The sequence below is a fragment of the Vombatus ursinus genome, unplaced genomic scaffold, assembly GCF_900497805.2.
Source record: "Vombatus ursinus unplaced genomic scaffold, bare-nosed wombat genome assembly UNPS02005286.1, whole genome shotgun sequence".
NCBI lineage: Eukaryota > Metazoa > Chordata > Mammalia > Diprotodontia > Vombatidae > Vombatus > Vombatus ursinus.
Window position 1 is genome coordinate 16,119,990 of NW_020945064.1, and position 18,115 is coordinate 16,138,104.

The following is an 18,115-nucleotide window of genomic DNA, read 5'->3' on the forward strand; positions in this document are numbered from 1 at the left end:
AGTAGTAGTAGTAGTAGTAGTAGTAGTAGTAGTAGTAGTAGTAGTAGTAGAGGCCTGTGACCCTTGAGGCATCCCGTTGTGTAGGCATCCTAAATCAGGTCATGCACTGCCTTCACAAGGCAATATTGTAACTCTAGTAATCATCCAGAGAGGGAGCGCACTCCCTGCTTTGCCCACCAGCCGGCACTCTTTGTGGGTTGTCGGCTGATCTTCTCGCCCGTTTCTTGGGTGCCTGCCTGAAGAAGTTGTCCCCTCTGGTCACCAAAGTACACTCTTCCTGCCCATGCTGGGGCAGCCCCCCATTGCGGCGGCACAGCTGCGGTAAGTGGCATTAAGTTAAACCTGTACTTGTGCTCGGGGTGATAATAACAGTAATAAGGAAGGAAAAGCATTTATTAAGCAGCATCTCACGTGATCCTTACAACAATTATGGGAGGTAAGTGCTGCTGTCGCCTCCATTTTACAGATGAGGAAGCCAAGGCAGACAGAAGTGACTTGCCCAGGGTTACCCACCCAGTAAGTGTCTGAGGCAGGGTATGACCTCAGGCCTTCCTGACTCCAGCAGCTTTTGTAATATGACTTAAATATCGAAGTAGGAAATCTCTGGCTCTAGCCTCTGCTCCCACATCTTGAATCGTCCTCTCCCCACCTCTCTATCTGAATGACCCCCTCCCCTCCATCCACCATACACTGTGACTACACAGTTTATTGACCATAGCACCAATGAAAGGAAAAATGTTAAGTACTCCTACTTGGAGCCTTTTGTCTTTAATCGTCTTGCCAGTCTCTTCCCCCTCACGTCCCAGTTCTTCAGTGTAGTTAGGGAATTCTCAAACCATATTTGCCTTCAAATTGTGGAAAGGGAATAAGAGAGGTGGAGTATTTGTCTGGTACTGCAGCTCCAGGCCACAGAGTACAAATAAGGGAAAGGAGGGTAAATATGGGTCCCACATACACATACAAAGCTGCCCGTCTCATTCAGGAATGAGTCTCCTGGTGTTTCTGTTTTGGAATGTTGTCTCTAGCTTACTGTTTGTCTCTAGCTAAGTCTAAAGAAATTGACTTCAATGAAAGGAAAATTCCCAATGTGCAAACTACTCTCCCAGACTATTCCTGTCAATGAACATATCCATTTTCCTTTAAGTGGTAGTCCCATTGAAGGGAACTGGTGGTGGCAGGTAGGGTGTGGTGCTTCTATCCCTTTGGTGTGTCTGATGCTTCTTAAGGGCTTAAGGGCTTTGACAGGCATGACTCTTGGAGGTAGAACCCAGCTTTAGGTCTGCAGGGCTCAGATAGGCTCTGGTATACCAGGGATGTAGACAGAGTGTTTCTATTTCTTTCCCAGAAGGAAATCCTGGCAGTGGATTAGCCATGCTAAGAGGTTTTGATGGGCAGTTCTGGCTTGACTGCACCATTCATAGTTCCCTAGATAATACCTCAGACTCAGTAGCACACCCAGGGAAATGACTGACTAGTCTTCAAATGCCATTTATTTACAGAGAAGTTTGGCTCAGTCTGCACCTTCAGTTGTCTGTTTGGACTCCTTCCCTTCAAAGTTCATTTGTTCTCATAGCGTCAGCCATGTTCTAGATCAGTTTTTAAATTGAGGGAACTTAAGGACGTGGAGCCCTTTGGCAGTCTGGTGAAGCCTATGCTCCCTTTCTGAGAATGATATTTTTATATTTATGAAATAAAATTCACAGAATTACAAGGAAAACCAATTGTACTGAAATATAATTGTCAAAGTATTTTAAAAACAAGTTTACACACCCAAGATTAAGAGCTCCTATCCTAAATACCAATGACTCCCAAAACCTACAAGGGTTGTTTAAAAAGTAATTTTACAAGGTGTTTTTTAGATTTTTTTTAATAAAAAAGGCTTTAAACAAAACATCAACATTTTAGAATCTATTAATGGATTCTAAGATTTTTAGTAGGATGGGATTGATAGTCTGATCAGGTCAGTTGTAGAGCCTAGTTTATATCACTGGTTTCCTGGGATTTCTTTTTCATTCCTGAAACTGTCCTTGGCATGCTGATTTGTGGTCAGCTGAGCACATTATCTACATGAACAAGCCAGTTATGAATTTAGGGCTGAGCATGGTGCTGTTTCATCCACAGTGGACGCTTGTGAGGCTTCTGACCACAAGCAGCATCATGAAAGAGGGTCTTACAGAAAGCAGTGCTTTTGGTAGCTGATAAAATGACTTATGGCCATTTCTTTTCCCCCAAAGGATTCCACACTGCTCCTGTTGGTACTGCAGAAAGACTAGTGGTGTATCACACCAAATTCTAATTCCTTGCCCACGAGCAAAATTTGCTTTTTATCAGACCTGTGGTTTCACTGGTATAGGGAACCTCTGGTAAAGAAAGCCAATGCTTGGAAGCACCTGCTCTGCTACTTAGAGCCATAGAGTTGCATGGGACACTAAGTGATTAAGTGCCCAGGGTCAGAGGCAGGATTTGAACCCAGATCTTTCTGATTCCAAGGCCAATTCTCCATATACAACACCATGCTGCCTCTCCAATGTATTATTTGATAATCTACCCACTCCTACACACAAATGCCCTTTTGAAGGTATTTCCAATATTTATGAATGGGTATAAGTGGTATTCTTCAAATGTAAAAGTTTTAGATATAGCGTATAGAACTGAGCTAACCCCCTTCGTTTTACAGTTGAAGACACTGAGGTCTAGAGAGACTCTCTTCCCTTGTTAGTGCCAAACTAAAATCTCCATTAGAGAGGGAGCCCTACCTTCATGAGCACCCCTTTTATGTATAATAGAGGGGTATGAATTAGATGATCTCTAGGTTCCTGCTCCCTCAAGCAGTCCCCCAATTTAAAGATGAGGAACTTGCCTAAGATCTCCCAGCTGATAGATTATGGAATTGCAATTTAACTCGACAGTCAAGGAATGTTTCTTCTCTGTGTGACCTTTGTACGAAGCCCTTTCACTTTTATGACCCCTAGTTCTCTTTTCTGATAAAATGAGATAGTATTTAAGGTCTGTTCGAACTCTTAATTATAGGATTCCTTTTAACTCAGGTTTTCTAACACTAAGCTCTTCCTATGATATCACCTGCCCTTTCCACTTTGTGTATTGAGCGTCAAAGGTTTAATGAGTTATATTGACAGAAAGTATCCTGCCATTTTAGGAAGAATGGAATCCTTAAGTCCCAGTTTCTAAATCAGGACCATTCTAATACAGAGAAGGTGCCTAATATATGCTTTCTGCCTTGATTTAGGGTTGCTTATGTTGCCTCTAACCAGTGCCCATCTGTAAAGTAGCAATTGTCCAACCAGGTGCGGTTCCATAGGGGAGGTGAGAGGAAATGAGTCAGTGTGTATGTTTGTGAAGCCAGTAGAGCCAGGGAGGGGCCTGCCCTCTGTCAACATTATTTTCTGCCTTTTCACTAGATGCTAAAGGGGAATGGATAGGAACATTTTCAAACAAGGTTTACTGGGTGCCTATTCTCAAATATTTTACTGTTTTTATAACAACCAGGAACCACATCTAACTCCAAAAGTGTAAGATATAGTGAAGCCTATCACCCCATCAAATGGCTGTGCTTAGAAATGAGAGAGGAATCAAAATGGATCATTTAGTAGTTCTATTATTAATTATTAATATTTTCTATATTAATTTTTGTTTTTCTAAACTAATAGTACAGCCACCAAAGTAATTGTTTGCCCTTTCTTCCTGGCCAAGCAGCCTGAACAAGTTCCATCTAAGCTTGTACCAAGGTGGGAGAGAAGTGCCGTGGTGGAGCAGAAAGAACACATGATCAGCCAGTGTTTGTCATTGAGCCCCTTCAATGTGCCAGGCTTAGTGTTGGTACTGGAAGTACCGGTGCAAAATGAGGAAGTCTCTGCTCTTGGAGAGTGCCGTGTGCAGCTCAGTGAGTGGCCCAGAGAATGCAACTTGGGGCCTGAAGTGGGAGCCTGGGCAAATGCAATAAATGCTAGCGATGATTATTGTGTTCACAGAGAAGTAATTACGCGATACTTACAAAAAGAAGTACAAAGTTATTTCAGTTGGGGCATTAAAGAAAAGCTTCTTGAAGGAGCTCTAACTGAACCAAACCTTGAAGGGAGCTAAGTGTTCCCGGGGCAGAGGTGAGGAAGGCAAGCATTCCCAGCCTGGGAGGCTGCCTGTGCAAGGACGTGGAGACTACAGCAGGCAGGGCAGCTTGGCTTAAGGGTAGAACTCCTGAGAGGGATGTGCAGTCTCACCTGCCACAGACCAGGCACTGTGCTAAGGAAGCTAGTGGAGGAGACAACATTAAAATAGCTAGGTACAATTAAGCTGCGTACGGGTAAACTGGACACAATTGACATAGAAAAAGTACTAGAATTAAGAGGGCTCGGCAAAGGCTTTTTTTAGAAGGTGGGATTTTAACAGTGGCTTGAGGAAAGCCATGAGATGGAGATGAGGAAAAGAATTCCAGTCGTAAATTCTGAAAATCTTTAAATACCAGAGGGGTTTGTATTTGATTCTGGAGGCAGAGAGCCACTGAAACTCCTTAAACAGGGGAGTGATGTCAGACCTGCATTGGAGGAAGATAAATTGGACAGTTATGTGGGAGTGGGCCTAAAGAGGAGAGAGGCGGGATTCAGGGAAACCAGCAAGGGTACTGCAGTAGTCCAAATGACAGATAATAGGGTAATTGTGTGAGGAGATCAAGCATTCTTACCCTTTTTATGTATCATGGCCCCTTTGGCAGTCTTGTCAAGCCTATAGACCCCTTCTCAGAATAATATTTTTAAATGTATGAAATACATAGGAATACAAAAGAAAGCAATTATATTGAATACAGTTATTAAAATATTATTGATAGTAGGAATAGAAACTGGACTTCATTGTTACATGGAACTTTCAGATAAGGAAGCTCCCTTTTCCATTGCAGGTAAGGACCTTCTCTGCAACATATAGTCTTAAAAAAAATGTTTATTTTTAACATTCATTTTTTTAAATTTAGTTCTGAACTCTCCTGCCTCTTTCCCCACTGAGAAAGCAAGAAATGTGATATCAGTTGTACATGTGAAATCATGCAAAACATATTTCCGTGTTAGTCCTGGGCAACATATGTAGTCTTAGAGGGTTGCTCAGAGGACTGAGAGGTTAAATGACTGGTCCAGGGGTCATATAGTCCAGTCTTTGTCAGAGGCAGTAGATTAATGAGTCTTTCCATCTCCAAAGTCGGCTTTCTATCCACTGCATTTATCAATTGGGGAATGGCTCTTATTTTTATTCTCTATATGTTTGAGAGATGAGGCCTTTATCAGAGGGACCAGAAAAGACTTTATTTTAACTGTATGGGGTGAAGGAAGAAGTCAGGTGTATGTAATGGTGGAGGCATGCCTGGGGCACCGTGTACAGAACTGGGCAACATCCTTCTTATAGGTAAATCAATATGCTTTATGCATCTAAATTACAAAATGGGAGAGTGCACAGAAGGAAGAGAAGAAGAGGAGAGAAATGAGTGTGTTATGTTCCCCTAGTTAAACTGAGGGCTAGCAATGAAGTTAGGGTGACTTTTTTGGTTTTCAGGAAGAGAAATGCCTGCAGAGTAGGGGGTGAGGAGTGCATAATGATGGAAAAGGTGGGAAAAGAGAGAAGCCTTTTAGTGGTGGAAGGGGATTCTCCTGATGAATGTTCCTGTGATTGAAGAGAGATGTTCTGTGAAGGGAGATGCCTCCTGCCACACAACCTCCCTTTTTGTAATTTAGATGCACAAAGCATATTGATTTACCTATAAGAAGGATGTTGCCCTGTTCTGTACACGGTGCCCCAGGATTGCCTCCACCGTTACGTACACTTGACTTTTGCCTTCACCCCATACAATTAAAATAGTCTTTTTCTGGTCCCTCTGATAAAGGCCTCATTTCTCAAACATATAGAGAATAAAAGTAAGAGCCATTCTCCAATTGATAAATGATCAAAAGATATGAACAGTTTTCAGATGAAGTAATCAAAGCTATTTATAGCTGTATGAAAAAATGCTCTAACTATTGATTGGAAAAATACGAATTAAAATAATTCTGAGGTACTACCTCATACCTATTAGATTGGCTAATAGGAGAGAAAAGGAAAATGACAAATGTTGGAGGGGATGTGGGAAAATGAGACAGTAATGCACTGTTGGTGGAGTTGTGAACTGATTGAACCATTCTGTAAAGCAATTTGGAACTATAAAAGGGGAACTATAAAATGTATACCCTTTGACCTAGCAATATCGCTACTAGGTTCTATATCCCAAAAGAGATAAAAAACCGAAACGAAAAGAACCTACTTGTACAAAAATATTTGCAGCACCTCTTTTCTAGTAGCAAAGAATTGAAAATCAAGGGGATGCACATCAACTGGGGAATGGCTGAATAAATTATGTTATGTGATTATGATGGAATACCATTGTGCTGTAAGAAGTGATGAGCGGGATGCTCTCAGAAAAACCTGGAAAGACTTACATGAGCTGATGCAAAGTGGATTGTACTGGGTGCACAGTAGCAGCAATAGTGTACGATGATCAGCTGTGAATCCGCTTAGGTATTCTCATCAGTACAATGACCCAAGACAATTCAGAAGTACTTATGATGAAAAATGCTATCCCTCCCCAGAGAAAGAAGCGATGGTGTCTGAATACGGATTGAAACATACTGTTTTAACTTTATTTTTCTTGAGGGTTTTTTTTTTTTTTGGTCTTTGTTTTCTTTCACAAATGTGAAAATGCTTTACATGTCTGCATAAGTATAACCTTCTCAATGAGTGGTGGTAGGGAGGAAGGAAGGGAGAGAATTTGGAACTCAAAGTTTTAAAAATGAATGTTAAAAAATGTTTTTGGGGCAGCTAGGTGGCACAGTGGATAGAGCACTGGCCCTGAAGTCAGGAGGACCTGAGTTCAAATCCAGCCTCAGACCAAATACTTGACACTCACTAGCTGTGTGACCCTGGGCAAGTCACAACCCCAATTGTCCAAAAAACAAACAAATGAATAAATAAATAAATAAATAAATTCTTTTTACATGTAACTGGGGAGAAAATACTAAATAAATTTTTTTAAATAGCAAAAAACTCCATTAAGAATTACTGCTTTCTGCTGCTGAAATATGGAATGAGGAAAGGCAGTTGAGTGAAAAGGGGAAAGTGTAGAGCTGTAGGGTTCAATTCTGAGAAGCCAAAAATGACATCAAGTGACAGAATCTTGGATCTGGAAGGGATCTAAGAGGCAGTGTGATACAGTAGAAAGAGTATTGGATTTGGAGTTAGGGGGCTTGGGTTCAAATTTTGAATCTGTCATTTATTACTTGGGAGACTTTGGGCAAATTACTTAAACTCTGTGGGCTTCCTAGCCTTATCTATAAAATGAGGGGACTGCACTCTGACAGCCCTTCTACCTCTAAAGTTATTAATGTTTGGCTATCTAAAATATACCTGACAGTGATCCTCTAGCTTTCACTTGCAGATCTCTAGTGGTGGTGACCTCACTACCTCCTGTGGACAGTGCTAATTTTTAGGAAGTTGTCAAATTATACCTTTCTGTAACTTCTAGCCTGATTCTGTCCTCTGATTTTGCCTTTAAGGACAATACCTTTATACCTAATAACAATCCTTTTTCTGGGCTATCATGTTCATAGATGTTTAACAACTACAAAATTGAGTTAACATTTTACTTATCCATTGATTAGATGATTCTTAATATTCAGTTTCCTAGAATACCTATAAAGTCACCAAAAAAGGCCTTTAGGGAAAAGATCAAATAAGGGAGATAGGACCACCCAGAAATGCCATAATGGTAATGGATAAGAGAAGGCAGAAATATTCATTTTTTAAATTTTGCTTTTTAAATTTAAATAACAGAACAAAAATGGTTAATAGAGTTGAAACCTAACATAAGTAAGGATATAGTAAGAGAGTACCTGGCAGGTGTGAATTCAAGTCAACCAGACGTCAACAAGCATTCCTGAGTGCCTACTATGTGCCAGGCCTGTGCTAAGCACTGCGGAGACTGACAGATACAGTGCTGACCACTGCCTATGATCTTTGAGAGATTATGGTGAATAGGAAAGGTGTGATAGGACTGGAAAGGTAAAATGTCCTGATACTCAAAAAAAAAAAAGGAGAGTGAAATCTGCCAACAGTAAGTTGGTATACTTAGCCTCAATTCCTAGAAAAATATAGCCATTATAGGTCACTTTAAAATGTTATTTATTTTTTTGTTACATTTTGCATTCTGAGTTGTCTCCCTCCCTCCTTCCCTCCCAACCCCAGGCCAACGTTTGATATACCTATATATGTGGAACCATCCAATACATACTTCCATATATTACTTCTTTCTCTGAAGGTGGACAGTGTTTTCCTTCATAAGTCCTTCGTAGTTGATTTTAATTATCATATAACTCAGGAAAACTTAATAATTCCCAATTATTCTTCGAACAATATTGCTATTTCTGTATCCAAAGTTCTCTTGGCTCTATTCCTTTCACTCTTTATTATTTTGTGCAAGTCTTTCCATGCTTTTCTAAAACCAACCTGCTCATCATTTCTTATGGCAGAGTAGTATTCCCTCACAATCATATACCACAACTTATTCAGCCATTCTCCAGTTGGTAGGTATCCCCTCACTTTATAGTTCTTTGCCACCACAAAGAGAGCTGCTATAAATATTTTAGAAAATACATGTTTCAACTACAAAGGACCTATAAAGAAAGATACTGTCTACCTCCAGAGAAAGAACTGATATATGGAACCATGTATTTTATAGTTTCACATGTATATCTGTGTTGTTGGCCTGCTCTAGTGTGGGTTTGAGAAGGAGGGAGGGAGGCAAACAACTTGGAACTCAAATGTAACAAAAAAAAATTAAATTAAGAAAAAAAAAGAACATATAGGTTCTTTTCCTTTTTCCCTGATCACCTATTGCTAGATATTGCTGGGTCAAAGGGAATACACAGTTTTATAACTCTTTGGGCATAATTCCAGTTTGCACTCCAGAATGATTGGATCAGTTCACAGTTTTACCAACAGTGTATTAGTATCCCAATTTTTCCATATCCCCTCTAATATTTGTCATTTTCTCCTCTCATTTTAGTCAATCTAATAGGTGTGAGATGATAACCTCAGAGTTGTTTTAATTTGTATTTCTCTAATCAATAATGATTTAGAGCATTTTTTCATATAACTATATATAGCTTTGATTTCTTTTTCCAAAAACTGCCTATTCTTATCCTTTGACCATTTATTAATTGAGGAATGCTTCATATTCTTATAAATTTGACTCAGTTCTGTATATATTTGAAATGTGAGGCTTTTATTGGATAAACTGACTATATAAAATTTCCCCCCAATTTTCTACTTTCCTGTAGAGCATATTTTTTTTAGAACACATTTTAAAAGGTATTGTTTGTGATGGTTTAACAAAGGAAGTTGTGGCATCAGTCAAGTTCAGCATGGCTTTATCAACAATAGGTCATTGCAGGCCAATATTTTCTTTTTTGACTGGGTTACTAGACTGGTAGAGACTGGATTTATACCAAGAATGCAGATTGGGTCAACATTAGGGAGACTACAAAGATAATAGACTGTGTTGATAACAAAACTAATAAAATCATGTTACATCAGTAGACACAGAAAGAGCATTTGACAAAGTACATTTATTTATGTTAAAGACACTAGAAAGCTTAGAAATAAATTGATTTTTCCTTAATATATTAAAAATATCTATTAAAGCCCAAGAATTAGTATTATTTGAAATGGAGTCCCTGATTAGAACAGCAGTGGGGAAAAAACACTACTTAGCTAGCAGTATGGAAAATAGTAAATAGAAGAATTGTAGAAGAAAAGTTTTATAGCCTTGGTGTCATCCTTGCCCCTCATACTCTTCGCTTACCACACATATCTAATCAGTTGCCAAATCTTGTTGTTTTATACCTTCACATCTTCTGTTTTATTTGTATCTATCCTTTCTCTCCACCTTCATTACCTCTTATTTGGGCTATTGCAATAACCTTCTAACTGGTCTCTTTGCTCAAGTCTCTCCCTACTGAAGTCCTGAGCTGCTCAGGTTGCTTTTCTAAAGCATTGGTCTCATTTAATTAGCTCCCTTCTCATTGAGCACCAGTGGTTCCTTGTTACTTCGAAGATCAAATATAAGCTGTTTTGTTTGACATGTAAAGCTCTTCTGATCCTGGGCCCTTCATAAGGAAGCCTCCATTCTCCTTACACGTTATTCTCCATCACAGACTTCCTGATGTAGCAATACTGGCCCACTTAAACACTCCTCTTGATTCTGTGCCTGGATACAAGTGGTCTCTCTGGCCTTGAATGCTCTGTCTCCCCTTTCTCCCCCTCCTGTCTGCCCTGGCTTCTTTCAGGACTCAGCTCAAATCCTGTCAAGCTTAAAGAGGCCCTTCCCTAAGAAATCACTATTTAACAAAAACTGCTGGGAAAACTGGAAAAATGTATGGCAGAAACTGGGCATAGACCAACATCTTACACCCTGTATCAAGATAAAGTCAAAGTGAGTACAGGATTTAGATATAAAGACGGATACTATAAGCAAACTAGAAGAGCACGAAATAGTTTACCTTTCAGATCTATGGAGAAGAGAAGAATTTATGACCAAACAAGAAATAGAGAACATTATGAAATACAAAATGGATAATTTTGATTACATTAAATTGAAGTTTTTGTACAAACAAAGCCAAGGCATCCAAGATTAGGAGGGAAGCAGAAAACTGGGAAAGAATTTTTACAACCAGTATCTCTGATAAAGGCCTCATTTCTAAAATATATAGAGAACTGAGTCAAATTTATAAGAATACAAGTCATTCCTCAGTTGACAAATGGTCAAAGGATATGAACAGGCAGTTTTCAGAGGAAGAAACTAAAACTATAGCCATATGAAAAAATGTTCTAAGTCATTATTGATTAGAGAAATGCAAATCAAAATGACTCTAAAGTACCACATCACATCACACCTATCGGATTGGCTTACATGACAAAACAGGAAAATGATAAATGTTAGAGAAGTTGTGGGAAACTTGAAACACTAATGCATTGTTGGTAGAGTTGTGAACTGTCCCAGCCATTTTGGAGAGCAATTTGGAACTATGCCCAAAGGGCTATGAGAATGTGCATACCTTTTGACCCAACAATACCACTTCTAGGTCTGTATCCCAAAGAGATCATAAAAATGGGAAAAGGACCCACATGTACAAAAATATTTAGAGCAGCTCTTTTTGTGGTGGCCAAGAATTGGAAATTGAGGGGATGCCCATTAACTGGGGAATGGCTGAATAAGTTGTGGTATATGAATGTAATGGAATACTATTGTGCTATAAGAAATGATGAGCAGGTAGACTTCAGTAAAACCTGGAAAGACTTGTATGATCTGATGCTGAGTGAAGTGAGCAGAACCAGGAGAACATTGTACACAGTAACAGCCACACTGTGTGATGACTGACTTTGATGGACCTGGCCCTTCTCAGCAGTGCAAGAATCTAAGACAACTCCAAAAGACTCACAATAGAAACTGCTGTCCACACCCAGAGAAAGAACTGTGGAGTCTGATTGCGTGTGGAAGCAGACTATTTGCTCTCCTTTTCCTTTGTTGTTTTGTTTTATTGCTTCATTCTTGTGGTTCCTCCCATTAGTTCTAATTGTTCTTTACATTATGACTAATGGGAAAATACATTTAATATGAATGTATAAGTAGAGCCTGTATCAGATTGCATGCTGTCTTGGGAAGGGAAGAGGAGTGGGAGGGAGAGAAAATTCAAAACTCAAAATCTTGTAGAAGTGAATGTTGAAAACTAAGAATAAATAAATTAATTATCAAGGGGGGAAAAAAAGAGGCCCTTCCTAGTCCTCTAGCTGCTAATGCTCGGCCCTTTCAAATTGCCTTCCATCTCCTCTGTATATGTCTTGTGTGTACCTAATTATTTATGTTGTCTCTCCATTAGCATGTGAGCTTTTTAAAGATAGGTGCCACATGTTTGCCCTTCTTTGTATCCTCCTGGAACAGTGCCAGGTACATAAATAATAGCAACAACTAGGATCTGTGAGTGTTTTAAAGTTTGCATATGTTCTCAAAGCAACCGTGGGATCCAGATACTATTATTATCCCTCATTTTACATATGAGGAAACTGAGGCAGGCAGAAGTTAAATGACTTGTCCAAGGTCACACAGTAAGTTTGAGACCAGATTTGAACCCAAGCCTTCCTGACTCCAGATCCAGGGCTTTGTCCACTGCCTCCTTGCTGCCTGTGGTAAACACTTAATAAATTTTTTGTTGCTTGACTGGTTATAGTAGTGAGAATTGTAGACTGAATCCCATCCAACATGCTTACTGTCAGTGCGACTGGGGCAAGTCACTTTACCTGTTGGAGCCTTAGTTTCCATATCTATAAAACAGGAGGGTGTAATTGAGATGGTTTCTAAATTACTTTCTAGGTCTAAATCCTGTGAACTAGCAACATTGATTCCAAATGAGTCAGAAAGTGGCTGTTGATCATTGTCTTTTCTGCTGATAACGAGGTGTAACGTTCTTGCTGTTTTAGGAGCCTTGGTTGGTCTGTGAGCATGAGGAGTGAGGCCCTAGGAAAGAGATGAATTGGTGAAGCCAGGATGAAACTGCTTCCGGGAGTCGGAGTCTTTGGGACTGGCAGCTCTGCTCGGGTTCTGGTCCCGTTGCTGAGAGCTGAAGGCTTCACCATTGAGGCACTGTGGGGCAGGACTGAAGAAGAGGCAAAGCAGCTTGCTGAAGAGATGAGCATTTCCTTCCACACCAGCCGGACAGACGACGTCTTGCTGCACCAGGATGTGGATCTGGTTTGCATTAACATCCCCCCTCCACTCACTCGACAGATAGCTGTGAAAGCTCTAGGTACAGTGAGGTTTATCCATCAGGCCCCCCAAAAAGGCATAGATTGGTTTTAACTATTTCTTTTTCAGTGCTTGAAACATTACCAGACACCTTAATGGGTGTGTGTACAGGTTGTCAACCGGCATGCCCTTTTTTCCTTCTCAATCCAAAATGTTCAGTAGTAGTAGTAGTAACTAGTGTTTACAGAGCTCTTCAAGGTCAACAAATCATTTTCCTAAAAGTAACCTTGGGTAGTACTAGTATTGTTTATCCCTGTTTTATAGATGAGGAAGCTGAGATTCAGAGAAATTAAGTAATGAGGATATACCAGCTGGATTTTAAAGCTGAGTCTCCTCACTCCAGTACAGCATTCTTTCCCCTCCCTTTCAGTCAGTGTGAAAGTGTAAGTGTGCCAGGGATCCAGAACGTATCACCCTGGGGTGTATCAGGATGGTATAAAAACTTCAGCTGCACTTGTGCCTTTTAGAAAGGTGCCATTGCTTGAAGTCAGTACGTTTGTCTTGCCACTAAAGTCCTGGGCTAGAAAATGTTCATGAGAAAACATTCCCCCCTGATGGGGCTCTGCCCTATAGGTTAGAGAATCTGTATTCTCTGTGACTTCATGGAGCCTCAGAGCTGGAAGTGACCTTAGGGTCAATTTAGTCCTAAGATCACATTCACCTAGGAAGTGGCAATGCTGGGGGTAGATCTGAGATCTAAAAGGGATTTACTTTTTTAAATGATGCTCTGTTTTATTTTCTGGTTTGAATTCTCTCCCTCCCAACCTCTTCTTCCCTCTCCACTCTCCTCCTTCATTGAGAAACAGGAAGAACAAAGTGCATTGCAGAAGCATTTGGCACCATTTGCCACGTCCAGAAAAAGCCGCCCAAAACCACGAGCCTCCGTCTGAACCCCTCACCTCTCTGTCTAGAGTAGATAGCATGTTTCATCACCCTCATAAAGGTCAGATAGCGCAGGAAGAGACCGTGATGATCATCTAGTCCAGCCCTCTCATTTTGCAGTTGGGAAAACTGGGGCCCACAGAGATCATGACATGACCAAGGTAGAGCCAGGATTTGAACTTGGAACCCTTGACCCCAAAGCCAGCTCTGTTTTTGTGCTGCCTCAATACTAGAACTCCGGACTTCTGATTCCGAGGCTCCTGTTGTTTCCGCGTAGATGGACTAAAAACAGGCATAAGTCAGAAAGATCTCCAGTTATTGACAGTGCAGTTTGTAATGCAAAAGGCAGTTCAAGCAAAGGCTGATCCAAGGACACTTTTTTTGTTTGTTTTGTTTTGTTTTTGTTTTTGTTTTTTTTAGGCAATTGGGGTTAAGTGACTTGCCCAGGGTCACACAGCTAGTAAGTTTCAAGTGTTTGGTTTGAGGCCAGATTTGAACTCAGGTACTCCTGACTTCAGAGCCGGTGCTCTTTCCACTGTGCCGCCTAGCTGCCCCCCCGATGACCCTTTTAACCCAGTGTGTTAAACACTTACTATATGCCTTTCATTGTGCTAAGGACTGGGGCAGTTTTTGTCATTGTAGTTGTTCATCATGTCTGACTCTTCATGACCCAATTTGGGGTTTTCTTGGCAAAGATACTGGGGTGGTTTGCCATTTCCTCCTCCAGCTCATTTTATAGATGAGGAACTGAGGCAAACAGGGTGAAGTGACTTGCAAAGGGTCACACTGTTAGTTAAGTATCTGGGGCTGGATTTGAACTCAAGAGGATCAGTCTTCCTGATTTCAAGCCCTATCCAAGCTGTATCCACTATCCACCTAGGTGTCTAAGGACTGGGGCAAAGGAAAGGTGAAAACATGGTCTTTGTCCTTGAGGAGCTCACATTCTAATAGGGAAGACAAAATGCAAATAACTGTATAAATATCATATATATAGTGTATCTCAACTTTGAGATTCTGTGCAACTATGCCTTTAGCGATTTTGTTATCCTGCTTCTGATTTCTACTCCATATTGCTGAATTCAGTGGCCTGATGACTGGTGGTTATTATCATAGTTGGCTTGTATGTATTTCCATTTCTATATGCTGAAGCACCATAGAGACTGTTACTAGTAAGGTCACTATTGCTCAGTGTTACTAAATACCATTGTTTAACAAAAATGTTATTATAAGCAAATTTCACTGTTTTATTTTCTGAGGACACAAAATCCCCCAGCAGATTCTGGGAGAATAGCCCACCAGTTCATTGATGTCTTACTTTCAAGTTCTAAAACAGATCAGAGATACAGTTTGAATTCTTTGTGCTTCAGTGATATTCTATCATACATTGAGCTGGGGCATGCAAAACTTTTTAAAATTGCTTCCTAAAGTTCCTGTAATAAGAAATAAAGTTAAATCAGCACCTATTGTGTATCTACTAAGAGTAAGGCCCATGAGGCAGGCAGTGGGGGATGTACAGTGAAGTAAAAAAAACAGTCCCTATCTCAAGGAATTTGCCATCTCACTGGAGGGAACCAAGGAACAAAATGCATGAAAACTTAAGTAATACTATAGTAGAGTTGTCAGTGCATTAATTAGTTACTTTTCTTGAATTGCTTATTTCTCTCTCTTTTTTTGTAATCTTTGTTATAAAGAATGACACTGGGAGAAGAGGCAAAATATCTGGAAATAAAGGTGATATCAAAACAAAAGATCAATAAAAATAAGATTTAAAAAGATAGAAGGGATGTCCTAAGGTAATATGTTATTGTCAGATTTTATAGATAATGACTACTTAGATTCAAAGTTTTTTTTTTAACAAATTTCTAAGACTCTCAGAATTTAATTTTCAGAACATTCTAAAGATGACACTCCTGTCCTACAAGCTAATGTTGCCTTTATTCTGGGTGCTATTTCTAAGCATTCAGGGACTAGAAGAGTAGAGTCACAAGGTAGTGGCGCTTACACACGGGGTCCTCTGCTTAGCTCTGGGAATATGAAGATGAAAAACAACAGAGAGCTCGAAGATGTGGTCGTCTGGGAAGCTAGGGAAGTTAGAGATGTAGTGCAGTGTGAGAGGAATCAAGACAAAGTACTCTAAGAAAATGTTTTGTGTCAGGAGGGGAAGATTCCCCTGAGGGGATCGGTACAACTTCATTGTGGAGGTGGCACCTGAGCTGAGGCATGGAGGAAGAGGAAGCCTTTAACAGCCCCTCGGGATGAGGGAAGCCCCCAGGCCCGGGAGTCAGTCTCTGCTAGAGCATGCACTTGAATTCGAGACCACACACACACACACACACACACACACACACACACACACACTCTCCACTGAGGTGGGAGGTGGCAAGTCAAGATCAGGACCTAACGGACTCAGTTTGGTTGGAGCCACAGGGTGTGAAGGGCAGGAGTGTGAAACAAGGCCAGAGAGGCAGGTGGACACCAGATGGAGGAGCCTCAGATGCCAGAATGTGGAGCTGATAGTTTGTCCTGTATGTCATAGGGAGCCTGTACCTGGTGACTTCAGGAGGCCAAGTGAGTTTACAAAGTAGCACTAGAATTAAGAATCAGAGGACCTGAGTTTGAAGTAAGACTCTGCTGCTTGGTCTTGAGCAAGTCACCTCCCTTCTGAGCTTCAGTTTCCTCATATGTAAAATGGGGAGATTTAACCAACGTTTCTTAAAATGTGGGTTGCAACCCACAGTTTAAGAAGTGCTGAAGGGGTTGTGAGTGGAAAAAGTTTAAGAAGCCCTGAACTAGATGATAAAGTCTGTAATTCTTTCTACCTCTAACAATAAAATAATTTGTTGGCGTGGCTAAATTTTATTCCACACTGTTTAAGTGCAAACTAGCACAGATGAATTCAGTAGTTCAACCAGACACACAGCTCAAGAGCTTCCCCATTTTCCTGGCTGCCTTTTAGGAGTATAGTGACTGTGGCTAGACCCGGCCCAGTACCAGGCACTGTGCTAGGTGACAGAATTCCCCAGTAATCTTTGGTCAGGTGCCTTCTGTTCTTGGTGTGTAAGAATTCTGCAATTTTGGCCCATTTGTGTAAACAGGGAGTAGGAAAGAAGAACAAAGGTGTCGGAGAGCCTATGTAGTAGTTCTATATAAAGATTTTTTTTCCTCCTCCAAAAAAATCTTCTCTCAGGAAGTTAATGTACTAAAAACCACTCTCAGAATATGTTCTGACCTTAGTGACCTGGAAGCTAATACTAGTTAACTCTAGTCTGTGACTGTTTTCTTTCAGTTGATCTTGACAGTGTCAGTTTAGCTGTGGTCAGAGAGCCCAGGTGAATTACTTTTAAAAATTTAATCCACAGGATTGCCATAGCAGTGGTGTCGTGGACCGAGCACTAGACTAGTCTAGGGGTCGGAAGACTGTGGTCTCTATGCTTTCTGCTCTGTCACAAGCATGGCAGGTCACCCACTTTAGGACTCAGGTTCTTTGCATATAAAATGAGCATAACAATAATTGTCCCTCTCTAATTAACCAGGCTGTTGTAAAGAGAAAGAAGTTAATAGGTGACTGAACTTTGAACTCTTTGCAAGGAAGGCATCAGAGTCATCATAAAATAGAATAACTGTCTTCTGCTTTGCCAGACTAGACTGGTCTGGAAATCAGATAACCAGAGTTTTGAGTTTGGATTCTGACCCATACTACCAGTGTGGCCCTGGGCAAGTCAGGTCACTTATCTGAACCCCAGTTTCCTACACTATAAAGCGGTTAGCAGTCACATCTCTTAAAGCAGTGAGGAGCAGCAGGGGGTTAGAGCATGTTGAAGAAAGCTTGCCAGGAGAGCCAGTTTAGTAGAGTCATCCCCAGGGCCTGTGGGGATGGACATGGCAAGAGGACCACAAACGGGAGAAAAATGGAAAAGATTTTCAAAATGCGTCTACACGGACTTTTTTCCATCAAGGCCAATAGAACCTCCATACTTGGATCTTGACATCATTGTCTCTGAATCACTTACAGAGATATTAGAAATGACCCGAAAGATAACACAGGCGGGAAAAACAGCTCAGGTGCACAATGAGAATAGTAATCACTGCTGGGATTTCTCAAGCCCTTTTAGGTTTGCAAAGGGCTTTACAAATATTGTCCCATGTGATCCTCACAACAACACTGTGAGGTAAATACTATTATTATCCCCATTTTACGGATGAGGAAACAGACCCACACAGGATCACACGGCTAGTATACATCTGAGACAAGGATTTGAACTCAGCTTTTCCTGACTACATTTCTGTATAGGGGAAATACATTTGTAAACACACCAAGGAACTGATCTCCATGATATCTGAAGGAGG

At 40.6% G+C, this 18,115-nt stretch overlaps 1 protein-coding gene across 3 annotated transcripts in view; it reads left to right on the forward strand.

Annotated features, from left to right (window-relative positions):
* The window catches only part of GFOD2 (glucose-fructose oxidoreductase domain containing 2), a 65,173-nt gene that overhangs the window by 21,817 nt on the left and 25,241 nt on the right, over window positions 1-18,115 (forward strand). For 2 of the 3 annotated variants that reach the window (XM_027847763.1, XM_027847764.1), the window contains exon 2: window positions 12,562-12,887. In XM_027847763.1, coding sequence (XP_027703564.1) covers window positions 12,629-12,887 — 259 coding nt within the window. In that variant the 5' untranslated portion in view covers window positions 12,562-12,628. Of the gene's footprint in view, window positions 1-12,561; window positions 12,888-18,115 lie in introns of those variants that run through there. The other variant, XM_027847765.1, reaches the window with a different exon arrangement.